The sequence below is a fragment of the Pelecanus crispus genome, chromosome Z (assembly GCF_030463565.1).
Source record: "Pelecanus crispus isolate bPelCri1 chromosome Z, bPelCri1.pri, whole genome shotgun sequence".
Classification (NCBI taxonomy): domain Eukaryota; kingdom Metazoa; phylum Chordata; class Aves; order Pelecaniformes; family Pelecanidae; genus Pelecanus; species Pelecanus crispus.
The window spans coordinates 56,318,625-56,341,084 of NC_134676.1; the positions used below are offsets into that span (position 1 = coordinate 56,318,625).

A 22,460-nucleotide genomic window follows, 5' to 3' on the forward strand; every position below is an offset into this window, starting at 1 on the left:
ACCTGTCTGGGTTTTCTTCTCTACAGGGAAATCTGGGTGATGCATTCTCAGGAGCCATTTTCATTCATGGTAGTCTGTGGGGAAGTACAAAAAATCGGTTCATTGTGCAGATTATTTTTTAAATAACATTTTTGTTTTTACTGTAACCTTTTTTTCTGCCACCACAACCCTGAAGATGGTGTTTGAAGAAGAAATGGATGAACAGACATCAAGTTTTTGTCCTCCAGGGGTCTGTGAAGAGGAGATGAAGTGTAGCAGCTAATTCACCAGTGCCAGTATCATACCTTTCATACAGAACATGGCCATCAGATTTTGTTTTTGCTTTCATGATTTTGAGTTATTATCCACAAAAGGTGGGTGCAAGGGGACCACAAAGGTTGGGGTTCTTGTGTCTGTCCATTGAGATAATCCCTCGCAGCTCAGCTTGTGGTTGGTGAAAAGCTGGACTTTGCCGAGGCTGTGTGGCTTGCCAAATGCAAGGAACAGCATGGCTTGTCAAACCATTGCTGGTGGTGTCCTACGAAGAGGCAGAGCTGATTATGAATCAGCTAGAGATCCCCTAGAGACTAAGAGTGGCGTGAATGAGGTCGCCATAACCTACAGGGACAGAGCCTAATAAAAAGGGCCCTATCAGCATCACAGGGCATTCGTGGCCACAAAATAAGCCATCTTGTCCTGCTGTATCTGCTGTCCTTGCTTAGTTTACACTTGTGGGTATGTATGGCTTACGGTGAGGAGAACAAACTGTCTGGGAAGAAGCTGGCACATGAGCTGGTGCTGAGTTACAGGCATTAGCAGCGATCCTCTGGGCACCTTTCTTCCCTTCCACTTCTGTGTCAAACTGAGAAGCTCTGGCAAAGATACGTGTTAAGTCTGTGTCTGTTCTGAAATCACTTTAGGCACTTTAAAGATGTTGTGTGCCACTGTCTGTGGGTCATTAGTTTGTCTAAGTGTCTCAGATCAGCACATTGAGGAATTGGGGACAGTGGGAGTACTCAGTGCTAGTTTCTCTCTGACATGGAGGCAGCATGATGTGTCTGGCTAACTGTGGCATAGGGTTGGTGAATCCTTTCCTGCCTCAGGTGCCTTGCAGAAGCAACGTATTGATGACACAGTGCTTTCCACTTTTAATTACCTTGGCCTGGGGTGGCTGATGAATGTTGTTACCAGCATGTATTAAGCTCCATGTGCAGTCTCATCCTTTCATTTCCTTCAGCTCCTCATGTCCTTGTGCCACAGCAGAATATGTGAGAGGACCATGTGCTTTTCCCCAGCTCCTGCAGCAGATAACAGCAAGACAAGATGCTGCTGATGGTACGTTCTCCTCCCATGCAGAATGGCTGCACAGCTCTCTGAGTTTGCTCATAGCAGGGCTGTGGGTCTTTTGAGCAGAGTGAGGTCAGAAGTCAGGCAGGCAAGATGCAATGAGTAGAATCACAGAATCATAGAATCATATGGGGGTTGGAAAGGACCTTTAGAGATCATCTAGCCCAACCCCCCTGCAGTGAGCAGGGACAGCTTTAACTAGATCAGGTTGCTCAGAGCCCCGTCCAACCTGACCTCGAATGTTTCCAGGGATGGGGCCTCCACTACCTCTCTGGGCAACCTGTTCTAGTGCTTCACCACCCTCATTGTAAAAAATTTCTTCCTTATATCCAGTCTAAATCTATTCTTCTTTAGTTTAAAACCATTACTCCTTGAGTAGAATCACACCTGGGCAACTTCTGGGATGCTTTCTGGGCACCTCTTGGTATGTTTCTCCCAACCAGTTTGCACATGGGCCTGGGAGTCATACCTCCCTTCATGCCACTGTTACTGCCCTGGCTGCTGATCTGGATGAAAAGATTGTTAGGAAAGGAGGAAAGCTTGGAAGCAAAGAAATTGCCTTTCTGTGCATCTGCCCAGTCTTTACAGGGGCTGCTGAAAAAGCCAGTTCAGGCAGGCTTGGGTTTTGGATAATTCTGTTGGGTTGGATTGGGGCAATTTAGCCTGGTTACTGCTCTGGGTCTTTCAGCTAGTGAATGCACTGTCAGAGCCTGAAGCAGACCTGAGTGCAGTGGGCAGAGGGCTCCTGCTGAGCTCAGAGCTGCTGACTGCCTGCTGGCTCCAGAGGAGGAAGGGTAGCACCCCATACTCGCTGCTGAGCTCGACTGAAATGTGATCTTGCCGCTTTTTATTGCTGAGAGACACCACTAGGCTTCAGGTGGTATCTCATAGCTCAGGACCTGCTGGGAGCTGTGACTTGGCACTCCCTTCCCTTCTGCACAGAGACAAACCAGCCTGCTCCATCTGGAGTGCCAGTGGGAGTTCAGTGTGTGTTATGGCCAACAGTTAATAAATAGTCAGAAGCTGGGCCCACAGCATGCTGCTGTATCCCACCTCTGCTCTAGAGTCTGGGCTCTGTGCACCAGTGCAGTCCCAAGGTGGGGGCTGGTGTCATTTTTCTGCAGGGTAAGTTGCTGCAAAAGAGAACCACAGGCACTCCTGTCGCAGGCTTTCACTAAAGGAAAACATGTTCAAGTATCAGTCATTCAGCATCTCTGTCCTGGCTTAGAAAAATGCATTAAGTGAGGGGTCACACCACCTTGGTTCCCATCCACTCTCAGGCTGATCCTGGGGACTCCAAGGAAGTTCACTTCTCCTGGAAGGGAACCAGGAAATTAATTTTCACTGGGGTTGCCAGGCTTTGAGGGTAAGCAGTATGCCTCCCATTGAATGGCTGGACATACGATTTTCTGCCTTCAAGAAAGGGCTACGGGTGGCCCCAGGAGCAATGGAAGAGTATCAAGGAGGCTTTTGAGCTGGCTCTACAGTTATTTTAATATTGCTGAGATTTTAGTACACCTGTGATGTGTTAGGGCACCGAGAGCCTTGAGCAGACATCTTTTTATTATTGTTTAAGTTGACATGATGAATGGTTGGTACCTGATCTCAGCTAGATCTGATACAGTAGCTGTCTGTACCTGCTGTTCTGGTCTTGCAGCTGTTTCCAATGTGCAGTTTCTGCAGATACGATCTGTGGTGTGATTTCAACATGAGGTATTGGGGTACAGAAAAACACTAAGATTTCCAGGAAGCTGAAAGGTACACGGACAAGACTTCAGTGATGCTGCGTTTGAGTGTTGGCTTGTTTGGAAATCGAACAGATGAAACCATCTTCTTCAAACTTTGCTGGCAGAGGAATCACAGATGTATCTGGAGCACTTTCCCTTTTCTGGCATTACTTCCTAATTCCAGCCAATTTGGCCTTTCCTCGTCTGCTTCAGGCCTGCTGTTCCCTAGAGCCTATTTCAGCCTGAGTCCTCACAGGCAGCACATGGGTCATGGTAGTTCACAAGAAGACATTTAGCTCTTTGGCTTCATCTCAAACACAAAGTCACTATGCACATTTTGAGGTGCATGGCAGCAGATACCTCATGCAAGCAAGGAGAGTGACTAAGAGGCAAGGATGTGCTGTGGATGCACCCTGGAAATGCTGCTATGTTATGTAAGCGCAGAGGACCTGAGCTTGATGTAAGTATTTGATCACAACCTTGCACTCATCCCTGCATCTCCCAGCAGACTCAGACTAAGCTGCTGACATGCACAACAGCTTCAGTTCAACAAGGCTTAATGTACATGGGTTTAATGCTCTCTTGCCTATGCCAACCCCAAGCAATACCCTTGTTTTTGGAACAAATCGGGGTAAAGCAAACAAAGCCAAAATGAGAGGAGGCAAGAGGAACTGCTGATAGCAGTTACTGTTCAGTTCAGGCAGATGAGAGCATTTTATTATCCCTTGCACAGTATCCAGGGGAACCTCAGGAGCTCCCTAGCAACAATGCAGCAGGAAAAGGAAGTGTCTTAATTCCTGGAGCAAGTGTGCTTGTGCAGGGCTATTGGCTCTTGGCGCTATCTGTACTGGTTGTAATGGAATGGAGAGATGTTGCCTCCTTCCACAGTAGTGCCAGGCAGCAAAAATGGCAAAGGCTGCAATTTCTGGAACTGAGAAAGAGGAAAAAGAGCAGTCAGGTCTAAAGGACCATGTGGTTTCTCCATGAAGAAATTCTTCTCCAGTCATTAGCTGAGATGCACAGCCAGTCTGTATATCTTATAAAGTAAAGCCATTGTAACTTCCCCATTCCCCCTGCTCTCATAAAAATCCACCTTTTCAAGTTCCTTCCCTCCTCTCATATCTCCATTTATTCACCTCTTCATCCAAATCTAATGTTTCCTTGTTTCTGAAGATGGCATACCTGATCTCGCCATTGTTTATCTTATTGCTCTTCTATAAGTGGATCATTATGAGAAAATGGGAAACTGTACCCTCTCTGTTTGCTCAGGGTTTGCTTTATAAAGAATCCCAAATTTCCTTGATGGCAAAGCTTTCGAAGACAAAATGCAGCCCTCCGCAACAAGCGGGTACTAAGGTCCTTTAGGAACTGAAAGACCACTGACACTGAAGACAAATGGTTCCATGCGTAAATGTCACCTTACAAGTCTGATTTTAGATTTTTCATTTTGAAATTGTGCTTAGGTATGTCCCCCCTTTATTACGTAGGCCATCAGTGCATCTTTAATTTCCTCTGTATCTGGGATTTGCTCACCTGATGCAGTTCCCCTGAAAGGCATCATGACAAGGTGTACTTTGCACGTGTTCAACTTCAGATGAAGGCAGTATCTGAGAGTTGGTTGTGCCCCTCCAGTTCTTCCAGCACTGCGCTTCATTTTGCTTGGCTGGACTGGCACATAAACATCTGTAACCAAAACTGAGCTGTTAACAAAAAATCTCACTCTTTCCTCATAAAGTCTTGAAAAAGCACCATGTTGCACTGTTATCTCCACATGTAAGCTATGTTCTTGGCAGGCACAGGCGTGTCTTCTTCCAGAGACTGGATTGCTGGGAAAGAGTTCATAGCTGGTCCCAGATGTCTGTGGGGCCAGTAGCTTCTTTCTGTTGCTCACCAAGGGGTAACTTCAGGCATCTTGTTCAGGTAACAGCAGCAGACACCTGGAACAGAGTTTGCCTTTCTACCTGGGCAATGTGTGAGACATTTTGTCCAAAACATTGTGGTTTTTCCCTAGATTGTTCTGGTGATTGAAAAGGGACGGATCACTCCCCTCCCCCATGGGATGCATTGTCTTCCCCTGTCTTGACATGATGAGTTTTCCTGACTAAAGAAGGCATGGCCGTAGCTGGGTAATTTTGCTGTTCCATAGAGCACTCTGAGTAAAGGGGAATAAATAAAATTTGCTTTACCACTGATGCACAGTACACTGCAGACACCTTGTCATGGTGTAAGTATCTCTCCTTTATTCAACTCTGATATGGGTATCTGTGTACTATGCCACTTTCCACATCAGCAGGATAAAATTTTACCAGCTTCCTGGGCATCCAGCATCCCCTGTGCTTGGTCATTTAGGGATGAATCTGTGTCCGTGTCCCGTCCCCACCCCCCACCCCCCCGCCAAGTTTAGTGCTATTGCAGCATTTGCAGCCATGATGAGCTGAGCAGAACTTGGGCTGATGATTCATTATTGAAAGAGTGTTGAGCATACAAATGAGAGGGTACAATCAGCAGTGGAGCTTGTTTTGCGTATTTCAGCTCTACTTTGCTTCACCAGCAGGAACATTTCTAAGACCAGCCTGCAATCCTCTGCAGCCCTGATGGCCTGCTCTCTGGCAACGTGGCGCTGTAGAGACTCCTCTGACATGCACAGGCAGTGAAAGGAGTCTTGTACTTACTGAATGTGAAGTGCTGCTGGCATACACCTATGCTAAGCACCTCCTCTCCTGGTGGCCTCTATTAGTGCTTTTTATTAGTCAGGCAAGTAGGCAGCTCAAACAAACACCAGAAAAAGATAATGGACATATGCATCTCACTGCCCTCCTCATATAAATCAGTGTGCAGTGATGAACCCTTATTATTTGTGTGCTTCTAGCTACTTGTAGATGGCCAGAATCCAGATTAGATGCTCTGTGCCAGTACATCTGATTGTCAATAAGAGGCAGCTTGACTCAGCTGAAGCAAAAGCTTTTTCTGCATATGACAGAAGAGTGTTGCTAAAGTTGGCTGACTCCCGGACTGTGTAGGATATATTCCAACTAAAATGGGGTTTTTTTTGCTAAACATCTTCCAGCTTTTTTCTGAAGAAATGCATTCAGAATTTCCCATAAGGCATTTGGCTAAGCTGACAGTCAGCACTTTATGTGCTCTGCTCTCCTTCTGGTGAAAAGAGGCAGGTTTTGGTGTAATTCTGTTGGCTGCAGTGGTTTTATTTCCATTTGTCCTCATCAGAGAGGTCAGAATCAGGACCTGACATTTATCCATTGGTGGGAGAAAGGTCAGTGCTGGTTGAAAAGCAGGTGGAGGTGGAAGGGAATAAGCCTCAGTGAAGAACACAATCAGGGTATCAGGTATCAGGATCAGGGTATCAGCCCTGTTGCTGAGAAGTCTCCTGTTACTGCTGAATTGGCCAGCAGAAATTGGTGGTTCACTGAAACCAGCAAGTGGTGGTGTGGTAGACCAGCAACACACACATTTTCAATGCAGTTGCTCACGCAAGGATTTATCGAGCTCCTTAGGGAAGCTGCTGAACCAGGTTATTATGCTGCCTCCCAGGTGCTGAAATAGCCTGTTGTCTCTTTGCATTAGTTATTTGTGTTGAGGTTCTAGTGATATTTCTAAGTTGAAGTGGGTAAATGTTTGTTCTGGAGATGCACTTTGATGCCCATCTCCTCTGAGCAATACAGTTATTCATAGAAGTGAGGAAATTTAGCACACAATAGCGCAGGAAACTCGCTCTTTCCTATTTGGAGCCCTAATTAGAGCAATTAATCACTGCTGCTTCTGCCATCTAAGCTTCCAGGCTAGAATATATTGTCCTCTCTTGTCAGAGCAGAAATGTAAAAATGGTTTCCCTTTACCTGACACTTTGCCAGTAGAGCCTTTATCAGTGTCTGCCTCCTACCAGCTTCTATCTTGCCTGAGAGCTGGAGCTGAAAATGTAAAGAACAAATTGACGTGACTGTTCCAAAAGAAAGAAGAGGTGTGAAATTTTAAGAGATCAGCTTCTACTCTGTTTGTGTGGGTTTTAGTTGGATTTCTCCACTTGAACTACCTTTCTTGGGAATTTCTTCTGGGTTTCCATTTTGCTGTCTAACAAGATGACCATTTTTTTCTGGAAATACCTGGACATTTCCACTATAGAGAGGGGTTTTCTTTCCACTTGATGCAATTAAAACTTCTCCCCACAAAGTCCCTACTTAGCAAAGTTCTCCTGGTATGTGCCCAGGGCAGGGTGGGGATGAGGTTGCCTCTCTGTGTTTTAACTGTCTCTGCCCCTTGGCCGGTCCATCAGTGCTTAACTTAATTGGTTAAATGCACAGTTGTCACTCCACTCCCCCTATATCCCCATGTATGATTGTGCATCAGCTGATGAGCTGTAGGGGCTGGGGATCACTGTGGCCCACTCTGTCTCAAACTATGCAACTCAGTAAGTTAGGGACATCAGTGCTTTCATCTCTCTTCTGTGTGGTCTTGCGACACTGATAAATTCTTCAGGGAAGAAATGCATTTCTTGTGGCACCTGACCTCCTGGTATGCTGCACCCCATGGTGTGCTGAGGCCCCATGCTATTGAGTATCTCACTGGCCTTGAGAGTAAGGTGAGCCGCTGAAGATCACAATGGCCCCCCTCTTGCCTCTTTTCCTTGTGAGACCTGTGCAAATGTGTGGTGGTACCTTCTTGTTCACAGACCTGCAGGTTTCACTGGGGGCCCCATGGAGCGTGGCTGGGGAAGAGTCAGGTGTGGCTCCATGACGCTGGAAGTGCCTGCACTTCTGCTGAGATTTGGTGGCTGAGTGAGGGTGCTCTCCTGCTCCACTGCAGTGCAAACAGAACAGGTGAGCTTGCCTCACCAGTGGCAGTGACCTGGCTAATGAAGATGGCCATCTGTCCACAGCCAGCATACACATTTTAGTCATGCACACACAAGACTAAAAACTCCCAATATGTAGCTATGAACACAGTAGGTACCGGACTGCAAGTCTAGTCTAGTCATGTATAAAATAGTTTTTGAATAGTCATCTGGAGATTTGAAGCATTTCCAGCTGCATGTGTAAGGCAAGTTGAAATTCCTGTTATTGTTAGCCTTTGCTGCACATTATGAACAGCGTGACAGCAGAATTGTGAAATACCCATTTTCCTTTGGTGTAAAAACCTTCTGCTGCTTCCTTATCAGTCAGCTCCAAAACCTCTTACAATGAAGCAATTCTCTGGATCTGAGATGTTAACGCTAATGTTTGTCTTTTTGCTGCCCTTGATGAAAAATTAATGAACTATGAATGAATGAACAGTTCTGCCCTGTTTATGCTTTTTTCTTTTCATGCTTGGATGCTGAGATGTATTTACTGAAACAGGGCCAGGGTTGCTTTTTGACTTTTGAGATAAATCAGTCCAGGAAAACTTCCAACAGGAATCCTCATTTTTAGAGCTCTGGATCTTGCAGACCTTAAGCAGATAAGAACTGCCACAGCCTTCAGCAAAGGACAGCCCAGAGCATCATACAGCTCTTGTAATGTGCCAAACATAGGACACAGGCAAAGGTTTTTAATGTTTTGTTACTCATTTCTATTGCCTCACCAGCTGATTGAATAATTCAGTACACTATTGACAGTCTCCCCCTAAGCACAGAGGCAGTAGAGAGCGTGCACTTTGACATCCTGAGCCTGTGTGCATGCTTTTCCTTTGGAGAAGTTGCTAGGGGGAGCAGAGGATGAAAACTGAACCCAAGACAGAACTTAACACCTCTGTTGTGAAGGTCTGTAATTTGATCACTTTCATTTTGTTCAGGGAGAAATATAGTCCTCCTCTCCCCATTCCACTTGACTTGGGCATTTTGCTTTTGCAACAGTGAACCAAGAGCAGTTCCCCACATGCAGCCTAGGCCCCTCCACACCCAAGACCACTGTGTAACAAATCTAGAGCCTTGGCATCATAACAGCAACCTGTCTTCCCAATCCTGTAACACAGGGCAGCATTTCACCTGAGCTGCAGTGTGCCCTTTCTTGCACAGTGCCACAGTGCACTCATTTTCAGGGGTTCAGAACCTCCCTGCTCGTATCCAGCAGGTGCTGGCTTAGTGGTGTCACAAGAGACAGCTGCTTGTTCCCACTGGCAAGACAAGACAGTGTATGGTCCACTGCATATGGGAACATGAAGTTCAACGCACTAAACAATGGCCCAGGTAACCCTGGATGATGATGGTGCCTTTCAATATTTTCTGGTAGCTCTCCAAGGACTTTACTGAAGAGGAAGTCACTCTGCCAGCCAAATGCGTTCCTGTGCAGCTATCTGCTCCCAATTTGTTGAGAGAAGCACCCTTCTGTTCTATTCAGCATAACAAACCATATTTCTTAGCAACAGTTTCACAAAAAGCAGTATCAGAATTTCTTTCCTTTTGATTTAGAGCAAAGGACAAGTCAGAAAGCAGCACATGATTTTCTCAATCTCCCAGTCTTATTTTGGTGGTAGTAATTTTTTCAGTTACTAATAATTTTGACTGCTCAGGTCAAGAGGTACTGCTCCTGGAATTAACACAGCTCTTGATTATACATCAAAAAATTTTGGACAGATTGAGTAGTTTTCAACACCTGCATTTCCATTTCCTCTGTTCTCCCAGGAGCCTGATTTAGATGATCTGCACATGCTGGTAGCTTCTGGGTCATTCAGGAAGAGGCATACATCCAAAATGCAACAAAGTAGAAATTTCTCAGTGGCTTTCTCCTTTCCAGTACAAGCATGAGCTTCTTTTGGTAGGACTTTTCCATGTTTCTAGGAGCCATTTGTCCTACAGCTAGCAAGATGAGCCTCTACTCAGATCCACCACTGACAATCCCTTGTGAATATCTTTGTGAGGGCATTTGTTTTAATCATGAATGCATGGTAGTTACATACACCTTGAGACTATACACAGCTCACCCAAAATCCATAACTGCCTGGTTGCCTAGGCCTGGATATTACCATCTGGAGCTTTCCTTTCTGTAACACAACTTTGTGCTGTTGCCTCCTTCATTTGTGAGGAAATGCCAAAATTTGGATGTTGGCATATAAGGCCCCATCCACACCATGTGCCAAATTCCTTATATGACCTCTACAGGAATTGGTGGCACTCAGTAATTTGTAGGACAGCTCTGCTCAATCTCCCTAAATTTAATAATTTAAATGCCTGGAGATTTCACTGCGTATTTTAGTGAGATGAGCTTTCATTTAAAATGTAGAACCTGGGAGAAAAAGCAAATTCTGAAAGAACCTTCTCTAAACTGAAGTATTAGATTTCCAAAAATATATCCCTGGAAAATAATCCTTTTAGATATTATAGGTATTCTTCCATCCCCAAGTCCAGTGTCTTAATATAAAACCAATGGATGCTTTGGAACGTTTAGTCCTCTGAACCCATTAAGAGGATCATGATAGGCTTTCTCTCCTCCCACACTTCACTTTATCCTCTGCTAACAATGACCACAGAGGAGACCAACTGGTGAGGATGCTTGTGGTATTTAGTAGGTGTTTAATCCCTAATGCTGTAGTGAAACAAACAATTCATTTGCAAAGACCATGAAATGAACTTCTTAACATCCCCATTAGACAGAACCATGCCAGGAATAGAAATCCAAAAGTGAAACACTGGGAACTTCTGCTAGGTTGTATTGCTACTGGGATACACCTACTGGATAGTTTCACTCAGGACATTGAATTTTCTGTGATCTGGTGATGAGTCAGAGCCATTCTGTATGTGTTTTTCACTAGAAGTGTTTCCTTCCATAAAGCTTATGGAGGTCTTCCAGATAATCTAAAACTCAATGAGTGAAGGAGCAGCAGTCTGCAACATCATCTCCACTCCTACCTCAAGGTAAACTCTGAAGCTTAAGGCAGCTGGGTATGAAGAAGTAATGAAAGAGGACATCAGGACTTTTTTTCCTCTGTAAAGCAAAATATGCTCTTCTTAAGAGAGCCTTATGGCTTCTTAAATGACTTGATCTTCAGTCTCAGATTATCTAGGATGACATCAGGGTGACATATCCATAAACTTCAGCAAAACTCCACCAATTGCCTGAACATTGGGCAAAGTACATAGCACAGCTGGCCAGTGGAAAGTGAGGCAGTTATTGGAATCAAATTTTGAGAACACCAATTTGTGGATTTCACTCTTAGAAAGCTATGCAGGGGACGAGTTTCAGAACCAATACTGTAATAGAACATGCAAACCCCCTGCACCCAACTTAAAATCCCAGATTTCTTCAAGTTGCTTTATCTGGGCAGTGCTTCCCTTTGGGCAGGACATGCCATACACCTAATTGTTGCAACATGTATGTGAAGATTTTCCCCCAGCACTACATTAGCCTGTGGGCTTCCTGGGGACCATCTTTTATCTGCTAAACTGTTATTAGATCAGCTATTACTGATTCTGGAATGTATACTAACCTCTAGTCACAAGCCATTAAGTACTGAGAGATAATTAAGAAATTTAAAAACTGGACAGTGACCATGAGGAATTCAATCTTACGCTCACGCATTTTAATTGGAAATATGAGCCTGTATTAAGGAGAGGTAACTTTAGTACACTTAAAGAGTGCCATCATATGAAATTAACAGATTTAAATTTTACCAATGGAATTTATCTAAAATATTGGAACATCCTGTAACTGAGAAATATCTAACTTATAGAAAAAGATTCATCTTCATGGTAAAACCTGGAATTTTATGTCAGGGTTCCACTTGTAGAAGTTGTAAGGCCCTGAAAAACACGTTTTTGTAATGAAAGTGGTAATTAAATCCCTAGTTTCAGTTGCATTATCAGACATCCATCTAAGACAATGAAGAATATGAAATGAAGAGCATTAGGCTTTTCTTATAGGATATGCTGTGCTTTAAAACGTATTTTATTGATCCTAAAATTACAAGATCAATTACTGACATTTTCTTGAGGATCAATCTTGGATTAAATGGCAAAATGAAGAAAAGGTTTTCATATGTACTATGTCCAAAAGCAGAAACAGATTGCCATTCTCATGTGAACATTCAGAAACCTTTTCTGATGATTAAACAGTATGTCTGAAATATATCTAAGTTATACCAGCCACCATAGCATTTTTTGGTGAACCAAAGAAGTCCTACAGTGAAATCAAACTTTTGAGTAAAATCTGTACTACTTGAATACAATTTCCCTCTAACATCATTTTTTCCTGTTTTTAGATTCACGTATATTCTGCCTGTCAATTACAATGCAAAGTATAAGTAACAGATTTAAGCAAGGATGTTGGAGTGTGAAAATAATTCACGTGAATTGCTAATAGGCTGGTGGGAATACATTTTTTCCACATGAAGGCAAATCCTGTTGCATCAAAGACAGCAGACTAGCTTTTCCACCGTTTCATCCCTTGACTGGTTGCTATTACCTGCAAAAGGGACAGGAAAGCTGGGAGCAGTCTGCTACCAAATCAGCACTCCACTGTGACCAAAACAGCAGTATTGCGTCTATTCTTCCCTCCCTTTGAACAGATGCGAGTAAAGCTGTGAGCAAATTAAAACAACAAGCCGTGGGGCAAAAAGCAGTCCTGTCGTTAACTTCAGCTAAGCAAAATGGAGATTTGATAGCACATACACGATGTTTCTCTTCTGTTCTCCCTGGTTTTGCTACTTAAGGCAAAAGCCTTGCAGTTAACATCCTCCAGTGACATGAATCGATCAGGCTTGCATTCGCCTCAACAATCATGTGACAGGGAATGGAAAATAGAGGGACAGTATGAGTCCTCTCAGGTAATTAACCTACGCTCCGATGCTTCCCACACCAGCCTATTTTCAATTTCAGCACAGTACAGTTTATACACTCTAACATTATTGCTCAGAAGATAGAGTGATGATTCAGGTTTACTAAAAATGGCTTCACAATACTGCAATCATGCTTGTGAAGCTTCATCTCGTATCCTGTATTTATAAGTTTCTTCTCACTGAGAAATAAATACGTGTGGTGTTTTATCAGAAAAGTTAGTCACCAGGTACCTGAAACACTTGTATACCATCTTTAAGAAAACATGGCTTGTTTGGTCAATTTGCCTGCCAAATTTTTTTTTTTTTTTTTAAAACGTGTATAATACTGTAGGTGACCTCCCTTAATACTGCTGTCCATACAAATAATAAATAACTGAGAAATAATATGCCACTGCTGCATCCTGTCATGCCAGAAGATCAATATTACTTTAAAGATTATTTAGAGTAGGTGTTACATATCATTTGTGCCCAGACCCACTGAAGTCAATGAAAAGACACCTACTGGCTTCTGTGGGAGTCAGACTTGGACATTATTCTGGCAATCTGTCCACCACTAAATTAAACTATTACAGGGGATAAAAGCCCAAATGAAGAAAAGTAGAAATTCAGGAACTAAAACTGAGCCACAAATAAATATCCTAATTCAATGGCATTCTGAACAGACTGAAAGAAAACACAAACACACTTAGACATGCGTGTACACACACACACACAAAAAAAAAAAGTTATGAATTTAACAATCTTAAAAATTCATCGTTTAAAATTGTTCACATTTAAACAATTGAGTATAATAGGTAGCTTTCTTGACTTTCCATTTATTTCCCTGAGCACTGATCTTTGGAACATCTGGAGTTTCAGAATTGTCTAGTTCATAATTCCTAAAATAGTTTTCTTAAGTAAAATACCGTCTTTTTATGTCAAAAATCAATTCCTTAAGCAAAACTAAGATGCAACTTCCATGAAATACAATGTATATAGCCAATTTTTTTTTAAAGCCAACAACTATTGTTACACTTCTGCATCTGTATTTAGGCACCTAGCTGGTCTGTTTTTCAAAATCACCCTGCAGCCTAGCAGTTCCCATTTAATTCAGTACAGGGTACTATGCCGCCTCATAAACTCATCTAATTGGAGACCTACATAAGGATTTGCCTCCTTGCTTTAGTTACTCATTTTGCAAAAACTCAGCTGTATGAGCAATACAGTATGTTACAGGTTTGGCTTAGTGCCTAAATTAGTATTACAGGTAAAGACTACAGGACTTTCCAGTCACTTCCCCATAAGGGGTTAAGGAGGTGCATCTGCAGAGAGCCAGCATAAAACCAATCTTCAGTGCTAAAATGGGACTTAGCTAGGGCATACGTTTTAGGCTGGCGTTCTGCACAAGGAAATCTGCTGTCCAAAAAGAGCTGTATTTTAAATTTCTGCTATTTAGAACTACTTGGCAAATTGGCAACTGCTGCTTTTAACGGTCTTCTCTAGATTAGAGCTTTAATTGTGAGCTTCACAGACATCAGTTTGCAATTTTCAGACTTCTAAGGCATTCTGCATTTTAGATAATATAAAGTGTGCAAGTCAAAACATTTTAGAAAACAACATAGTGCAGAGAGATTTGAATATTTTTAGGCTAAAATCTTCTCTCTCCAATTGTAAGGCTGTAAATTACGTCAGTCTCTCTGCAGCTAAAAATTTAAAAATAATTTTCCTTCGACCACAGAAATACACTGTAACTTTGCATTCCCTTAACTCTCTCTCTTCTCTCTCTCTCTGGGTAGCTGATACACTGGCATTATGCAGCAGGCTCCAACCACAGGATTAACAGAAAGGTTATTTTGTAATATTTCATTTCAGTATACCTGAACTGGGGGAGGGGGTACTGAACCAAATGCAAGCTGAAGAGTTGCTTCTTGGTTCTTTGTGCAACATGAAATTAAGCCTTTACCTGTTCTCAAATGATGTAGTAAAATATACCATACGTGCTTCTCTTTAACTAGCACTTTCTTACACTATCTGGTACTGGCATTCCACAGCAGAATCCAAAAGGAGGATTTAGCAGTTTTTATCCTTGCAGAAAGCCTTTTTAACACCCCTAAGTTCAGAAAGAGTTAACAGCATACAATCCCATTATTCCACCCCCCACCCCCCACCACCACTTTCAGGAATTAAAGTGGTCTCTTTTTTTTTTTAAAACAAAAAAGAAAATTCTTGCTTTGTTAGAGCAGTACAAATACTGTTTTGAAAACACATTTGGAAGATGTCTTCCAAGATGGTTTATCTCCTTTTTTTTTTTTTTTCCTTTAAAACTGTGATCATTGCACCAGTTAAGGCTGTTTTACAATATATATATATTTCAAATAAAACTTTAATATTCAAGCTTACCAGATTGATGAATCGTAACAGGTAAAATGGAACTGTTTACAAGGTAAACCATGTAGTTGTACAAAATAGAATTAAACCCTTCACCTGTGTAAAACAAAAAGAAATCCTGCCTCGCATTAAAAACACAGAACCTGTTTACAAAAAGGAATGTGTATGACATTTGGACTTCCTTTTAACTGCCATATCCTAGCAACATCTCAGTTGTTTTAGTAAAGGAACTAATCATCAATTTTAAACTGCAGTGAATTTACCAAACATTTTCACTATAGACTTCTGAAAGCTTTTACAGTAAGAAGTTATCAACAAAAGCAGGCACGTTAGTGTACAAAAACGTTGTTGATTTTTTTCCTGTTTCTTTTTCAAAGTGCAGGTTTTTCTCAATGTGCATCTTACAAGACCAACGAATGTTTTAACTCACTAAATCTTAAAACAGAACTCAATTCTCCCAAGGAGTAGTGTAAACGTTAAAGATCCCCAATACACCTCTAGTAAACGTGACACAAATGTCTCTGCGTTGTTTAGAAATTTAGCTCTTTTGAGAGGTAAAGAAGCTTCATGACACCTTTTCCTTACACTGGCTGGTTATCATAAATGGGTAACTCTGGACTGCTAAAGCTGGAGACTGATGAATCACTTGAAGGGAACTAAACTTGGCTACGGAGGGGAGGCGGCGGGAGGAACCAACCCTTAGGCGTTTCTTGCGCAGCCTTTGGAAAATTCAGCCGCCGGCGGACAGAGGGACGGACAGACGGACGGAGGGTCGGCGTGAGGGGGGGCGGGGGGGGATGCAAGGGGGAAAGGAAGGGGGAAGCAGGGAGGGAAGGGGAGAGAAGCTTCCGCAGAGCCAGAGGCACGGCGGCACCCGGCCCGCTGCGCCCGCGGCGGCGGGGCCGTCCCGTCGGTGGTGCGAGGGCTGTCCCCGGGCCCCGCGGCTGCGAGGCGCTGGCGGGGCCGCTCCCGCTCCGGCGCCCGGTCCCGCTCCCGGCTGTCAGGGCGAGGCGGGGGCCCGGCGGGGAGCCGGGCGTCCCGCCGGCGGTGGGCGCTAGGTGCCGTGAGCGCAGGGCTCCCCGGGGTAGATCTCCTCGTAGGCGGGGGGCTGCTCGCTGGGCAGCGGGTAGCAGTAGGGGTAGGAGGCATTCAGCTCGGGGTCCATGGGCGAGTAGCCGGGCAGCTCGACGGAGGGATGCCCGCCGCAGTGCACCTCCACGCCGGCCTCGTCGAAGACGTGGAAGACGCCCACGTTGATGTAGGAGACGGCCTGGAAGGGGCAGTCCCCGGGGCTGAGCTCGGGCTCGCCGCCGGAGAAAAGGGAGCCCTGGCTGTGGCGCGGCGCCCGCCGCCCGCCGCCGCCGCCGCCGCCGCCGCCGCCGCCGCCGCCGCCGCCCCGCCGCCGCCGCCGCCGCCCGCCCGCCGCAGCCGCCGCCGCCGGGGCCGCTCGCCGCCGGCGCCGCCGCCGCCCGCGCTGCTGCGAGGCCTTGTAGTTCTTGACGAGGAGCAGGTTGAGCAGGCCCAGGAGGCACTCCAGCGCGTTGAAGACGGTGGAGAGCACCAAGCCGCGCTGGTAGTCCCGCAGCTTCTGGCAGCGGAGCGCCGCGGCGGAGCCGTCGGGGGCCGCGGGGCCGCTCCGCGGGCGGGCCGCGCCGCCGGGCTGCAGCAGGCAGTAGTGCGAGTACTTCCTCTCCACCAGCGACACGGTGTCGCCGTCGATGACGGCGCCGGCGAAGGCGCTCAGCACGCCCAGCATGAACACCAGCACCCCCAGCAGCAGGAAGTTCTGCCGCCCCCCGGGCGGCGCTTTCTCCACCGGCCCCGACGGCGCGGCCGCCGCCTCCCCCGCGCCGGGGCCGCCGCCCGCCGGGTCCGGGTCCGCGGCCGGGGCCAGGGCCGAGGCCGGGTCCGGGGCCGGCGCCGCAGCCGGCGCCGCGGGCGCCTCGTCGGGCGGGCGGCAGCAGAGCAGCGCGGCGGCGAGCAGCGAGAGGCCGGCGGCCAGCAGCAGCCCCGAGTAGAAGGCGCCGGCGGCCGTGCCCAGGCGGAAGGGCTCGCCCTTGAGCTCCGAGCCCAGCGAGAAGCACTTGAGGCCCACGGCGGCGGCGCTGAGGGCGCAGGCGAGCAGGAGGCAGCTGGAGAGCGCGGCGCAGGCTCCCCGCACGCTCCACTTCATCCTCCGCGCCGCCGCCGCCGCCGCCGCCCCGCCGCCCGCCTCATCCTCCTCCCGCGGCCCCCCCCGGCCCCGCGGCGGCGGCGGCGGCGCGGCGCGGCGCGGCCATGCGAGCGCGGCGCTCCCCGACGGGGCGGCTGGCCTCCGCTCCGCTCCGCACGGCAGGCAGCCGCCGGCCGCAGTGAGCCGGGCGCGGCGAGCGCACACGCTCCCCCCCCCCCCCCCGCCTCCCGGCCGCCGCCGCCTCCTCGTCCCCGCCCGCCCTCTCTTATCGCGGCGGCCGCAGGGAGGCGATTAATTATGGATGGGAGCCGCGGCGGGCGGGGGGGGCGGGGGGGGCGGCCCGCCGGCCCGCCGCGGGTGGCGGGGGCGAGTGCGACCCCCGGCTCGGGCCGTGGGCGGCGGGGCCGGGCTCCCCGCCCTCCCCGGCGCGGCACGAAGGGTGCAGGGGGGGCCGCAGGCCGCCCTCCGGCCGGCTCCCCGCCGGGGAGCGGGGGAGCGGGGCGAGAGAGCCGCAGCTAGGGCAGGGGGCGGCGGGGGGTTGCGCCCCCCCGCCGGTTCCGATGCGGAGGGCTGCCGCTTGTCTCCGTGCTCGCGTCCTCGCTATCCCTCTTTCTTTTTTATTTATTTATTTATTTATTTGGCGCTTGCTTTCGCAGGAGGCCGGCGGGCCGCCGTGCGTCCCTGCGACTGCGTTGCGGTGCGCCGGCGGCTCTGATGCAGCGGACGGAGCCCTCCGGGCCGCGCAAAGCCTCGGCGGCGGTCCCCCGCACCCCTCTTTGTTTTGTGCTCTGCCGGGCGACCCCCGGTGGGATTGCATCCCGCCGGGCCACGCACGCTACCCCGTGGGCGGCGGGGCTCAGGGGCCGACTGCCCGCGACGGCGCCCCCGGGACGCCCCGTCCGGGAGCCCCTGCAGCGCCGGGGGCTGGAAGCCGGGACGTCGGCAGCTGCCGCGGCACACGGTGGCCCGGCGGCCCCGCGGGGAGCACCCGGGATGGCCTCCCGAAGGAGAGGTGGGAACCTCAGCCTCGGAGCCGGGGAGCGGGGGGACCGCGCCTGTGCCGGCAGCAGGGCGCCGGACGGGGAGGGGGGCTTGGGGGAGGCTCCTCCTCGCCTGTCCCTTTTTCTTCCGAGAAGCTGGAGCCTCCAGCTCCCCCATTTTCCCCTTCTGCCGTGCGCACGCCAGCCTTGCTGGGTATTTTTAGCCGGCGCCGCTGATTAGCATTCAGGGGAGCAAGCGAGGGAGAGAAAGCCGTTTTCCAAGCCGTTTTCTCTTCCCTTTCCAACAGGGCCAATGCACCTGTTGGCGGCGGGAGATGTGTGGGGGGGTGTGATCTGGTGTTTAGCTTTCTCTGTCCCATCATGGCAGACCCCATCGGCACCTCCCTGGGCAGCACCAGCACCCCACTGCAGTCCCAGGCTGGAACAGGGAGCTGAGCACGGGGAGCTGAGTGCGGGGCTCCACTCCAGGAGCTGCTCCTCCCTGAGAGAGGTTTCTGGGCCCTGCATGGGGCAGTGGCCCTCTAAGGGCCCTTGGTGGGAGGTTGCCCTGCCTGGAGTCCAGTCCTTCCTGGTGGCACTGCCCAAAAGTATCAGGGGCCCCAAGGGGACATGTCATGCTGTCCCTTGGGGCCACGCAGACAAGGGAATTTTGTGCCCTCCCTCCTGTTCACAAAGGGCCCATGGAGCACTTTGACTGTGTGAGGAAACACGGCAGTCCTGGTAGTGCAGGGCTGGCTGACCTGTGGCTACCTGATCCCCTTGCTCAGTTGTAGCCCTGGCTGTGGGAGTAGGACCAACCTTCTTGCATCCCTCCAGGAGGGGGTGGCTAGGCATGCCACCCACAGTCATCATCAGCTCTTTCCCTTCCCAGGCTGTCCCTGGCCCCTGAGGATTGGGGTGTACAGGTCTGCTGATCTGTGGCTGTGTGAAGGTTTTGATGTAGAATCTGGGACTTTGGCTCTGCTTGAGCTGAGTGCCTGGACTGCTGGGGAAGATCTTCAGATGTCACTAAAAGAACTCTCCCTGTGCACTTATGATTCCTAAAAAGTAAATGCACACAGCGTTTTACAAAATACAGCACCCATCTCCTGAGGTCTCTGTTGAATTCTAAACATTGCCTTGGAATGCACGTGTGAACTCTCAATCCAGCTGCCAATCCAGAGGGCCTTGGAAGACATGGGTGTGGAGGGAGAGGAGTGGTAGCTAGTGGGAAGTAAACATTTAATGAACTAATTATATGTAGAATGGGCAAAGTGCCTTACTCCCTGGCACACAACATAAACTTACATGTGAGGGAAATGTGTAATTTGTATCATTTCATTGTTACTGTCACGAGCGAAATGGCGTTCAAAAAAGGATTGACTATTATGAATAGTGAAAACATTCACTTAACACTAAATAAATACAAAATTAAGATGGGATCTCAGCCTTGATGCATCAAGTTATTAATCAGCCTTCAACTGGCAATGGTTAGGGTAGGAAGAGCAAACCTGCTGGGGGCAAATTGTTCCTTTATTGAACAAAGAGTTTCTTGATGTTTCTTCCTGTTTTGGCAGAAGCAGGTATCAAGGCTTCTCCAGCGTAGTCCTTCACATGTTCCAACAGCTGTCTCAGCTGTTCAGTCTTCCTCATCTTGAATGTCAACTTCCTCATCTTGAATGTCATCTTCTAAGGAAAGGACCCTTCCCTCCCTGTGTTTGTGACAGGAGACTGATCTTGGATAGCACCCCTAAAAGCTGTGCATTGTGAAAGGCCAGGCTGACGCACAAGTTTAATAATGTAATTAGTAATTCCACACCTTTTTATTCCTCCTCTGGAGCAACTTGGTACTGTTACCCTTTTCCACATCTTACCTGTTTCTACACAAAATGACTCTCTGGCTTCCAAGCACCATGTTCAATATGCAAGGCTAGAAGTTTCACTACCCAACATGCTTCCCCACATGTTATTTATTCTTCATAAACCTCCCGTGTTTCAGGTGTCACTCTGAATTAGCACAATTTTTCGTGTGGTTGTTTACAGCTTTGCACTGTGGCACATTAAGAGGACACTTTATAAACACACACACACACATACACACAGAGTAAGGTCATTAGCATATCCTGCATGTTGAAGTTCAACTGTCTTTGGATAAAATGCCTGAAAACATAGTAATGATGATGTTACATTAATAGTAACAGACATAACACTCTATAAAATACTCCATCACATCTATATCTTACAGTGAATAATTTGTTGATGGTTGAATTGGAATTACTGTAAAAAATGACTGACCTACCAGCCTAAATAAAGGTCACTGGAGAGTTCTCTGGATCCCAAAGGGTACTGCTGATCACCTCAGTCTTAGCTGGCAGCCCCTTCAGATCAAGGTCAGGATGCCTATCTGCATGTTCATAGCTGATATATGTGTGTCTGATTGGTCAGCCAGGTCTGCCTGCTGAGAAAAGAGTATCTGTGTGCAACAAAAGATGACAGAACTGCAAGCCACTTGGCCACATTAGTCCATCACCTAAATCAGTAACTGCAGGCGAGTCGGTCTGTCAGCCTCAGTTAATAGCAAAGCCAGGACCTGACGGAACTGTGCTGCAGCTGCTGAAGTATGGTAGGTGACACATGTTTTGAGTCTCTGGGTATTAGTTTTATATTCAAGCTTTGTTAGTCAGATTTTCCTTTTTAATTGCCAAAATCAAAATCTATCACAGTTGTTTTCAGGGGTTATTTGGGTGGATTTCAGAACAGGTGTGTAAAGTTTTGTGGGACACCACCAGCCTGGGACACGTGTTCTCTTCATGACCATAGAGTGAGCTTTTACAGGGGAAGTAATTTATGGTCTCCAAAGAGGGGTAAGGAGCTTTGGTCAAAGGTTTTGTTTAGCTCACAGGGGAGCTGAGGGTGCCATGCTGCTGTGCTTTGCTGGGTGCTGGTTGGGAGTAGGCACTGTCATGACCAGCAATGCAGGCTTGCTTTGCTCAGCATGGACAGAGCTGGATATTTGCAGTAAGGTGCAGATGAGCCTCTTAACTTTTTGTGGTGACTCAGTGGCACAAAGGATGACAGAGCTATTAATTATTTGCTCTTCAGGCTGGAAGCTAAACTGTGTGTTTGTAAAATAGATGGAGATCTTCAGCTTATGCCACCAAAGTGCAAAGCATTGCATTATTTTATTGTGTGCCTCTCCTCCCACACTGTATTTACGGTAAGATATATGTGTTGTTATTTCAATGCCAGTTTGATAAATGGGTGTCATAGCTTTGACTATTCAGTCATGATGGCTATGTAACCTCCCGTAACTTACTCTATTGCCTACTACTACATTTTTTTTCTATTCCTATAGGGGACATTAAATCTTTTTACAAAGATTTGGACTATAAAATCATTTTACAAAAATTGGTTTACACATGGTTATTGAGAATACATTAGAAATTAGAAATTTGAAACTCTGAATGTGGAACCTATCATGTTTCTTTCTGGTCCTTCCTCTCTGCCGTTTTCAAAGTCCACCAGGATGTTTCTGTGTGCTTGAGGCCTGCTGTTCTACTTTCACAGTATTTTACGTGGAAGACTCATCTGTGCAGGGGATGTATGGAAAATACTTTAAGGGAACACATGTTGGGAAAGGCCCTACATCAGGCTACAAGTTTGGAGCTAACCGGTGGCTGGACACTGATGAAAACCCAACATCTAGAGATGCTGCTTCAGTGGGTGACATTTAAAATAGGAAGCAGAAAGGTTGGGAATAAAATGTAAGGAGTTAAGATAGAGAAAGCAAACCCTATGGTAGAAGCTGGGGGTGTGTAGTTGTCTTGGCAGCTGTTAGCCCTAGGAGTTTTGGATTAAGGGAAGAAGGTTTGTGAAATTAGGGGTATTGACAAAAGAAGGTCCTTTGCACTGTAAGATCATGGGATAATTTAGTTTGGAAGGCTCCTTGGGAGGTATCTAGTCTGACCTGCTCAAAGCAGGGACATCTCTGGGGTCAGACTGGGTTGGTCAGGGCTTTGTTCATTCCATGTATCCTCTATCAGCAGCATTTGTCAGTGTTTGATGAATCTGAGCACTTCAACCAGTTTTTCAGAACTTGTTTGTTTCTTGGCTTTGTTCCCTAGTCCT

The 22,460-nt window shown here is 47.3% G+C and overlaps 1 protein-coding gene across 1 annotated transcript; it reads right to left on the reverse strand.

The window, feature by feature from the left end:
- Positions 1-16,233: 16,233 nt before the first annotated feature.
- TMEM271 (transmembrane protein 271) lies at positions 16,234-17,352 on the reverse strand. Its single transcript, XM_075727199.1, has one exon. It carries the CDS (start codon positions 17,350-17,352, stop codon positions 16,234-16,236), a length of 1,119 nt encoding a protein of 372 aa, XP_075583314.1.
- Positions 17,353-22,460: the final 5,108 nt, after the last annotated feature.

Coding starts and splice junctions, on each gene's coding strand:
- TMEM271 (XM_075727199.1), bottom strand. CDS start 17,352: ATGAAGTGGAGCGTGCGGGGAGCCTGCGCCGCGCTCTCCAGCTGCCTC.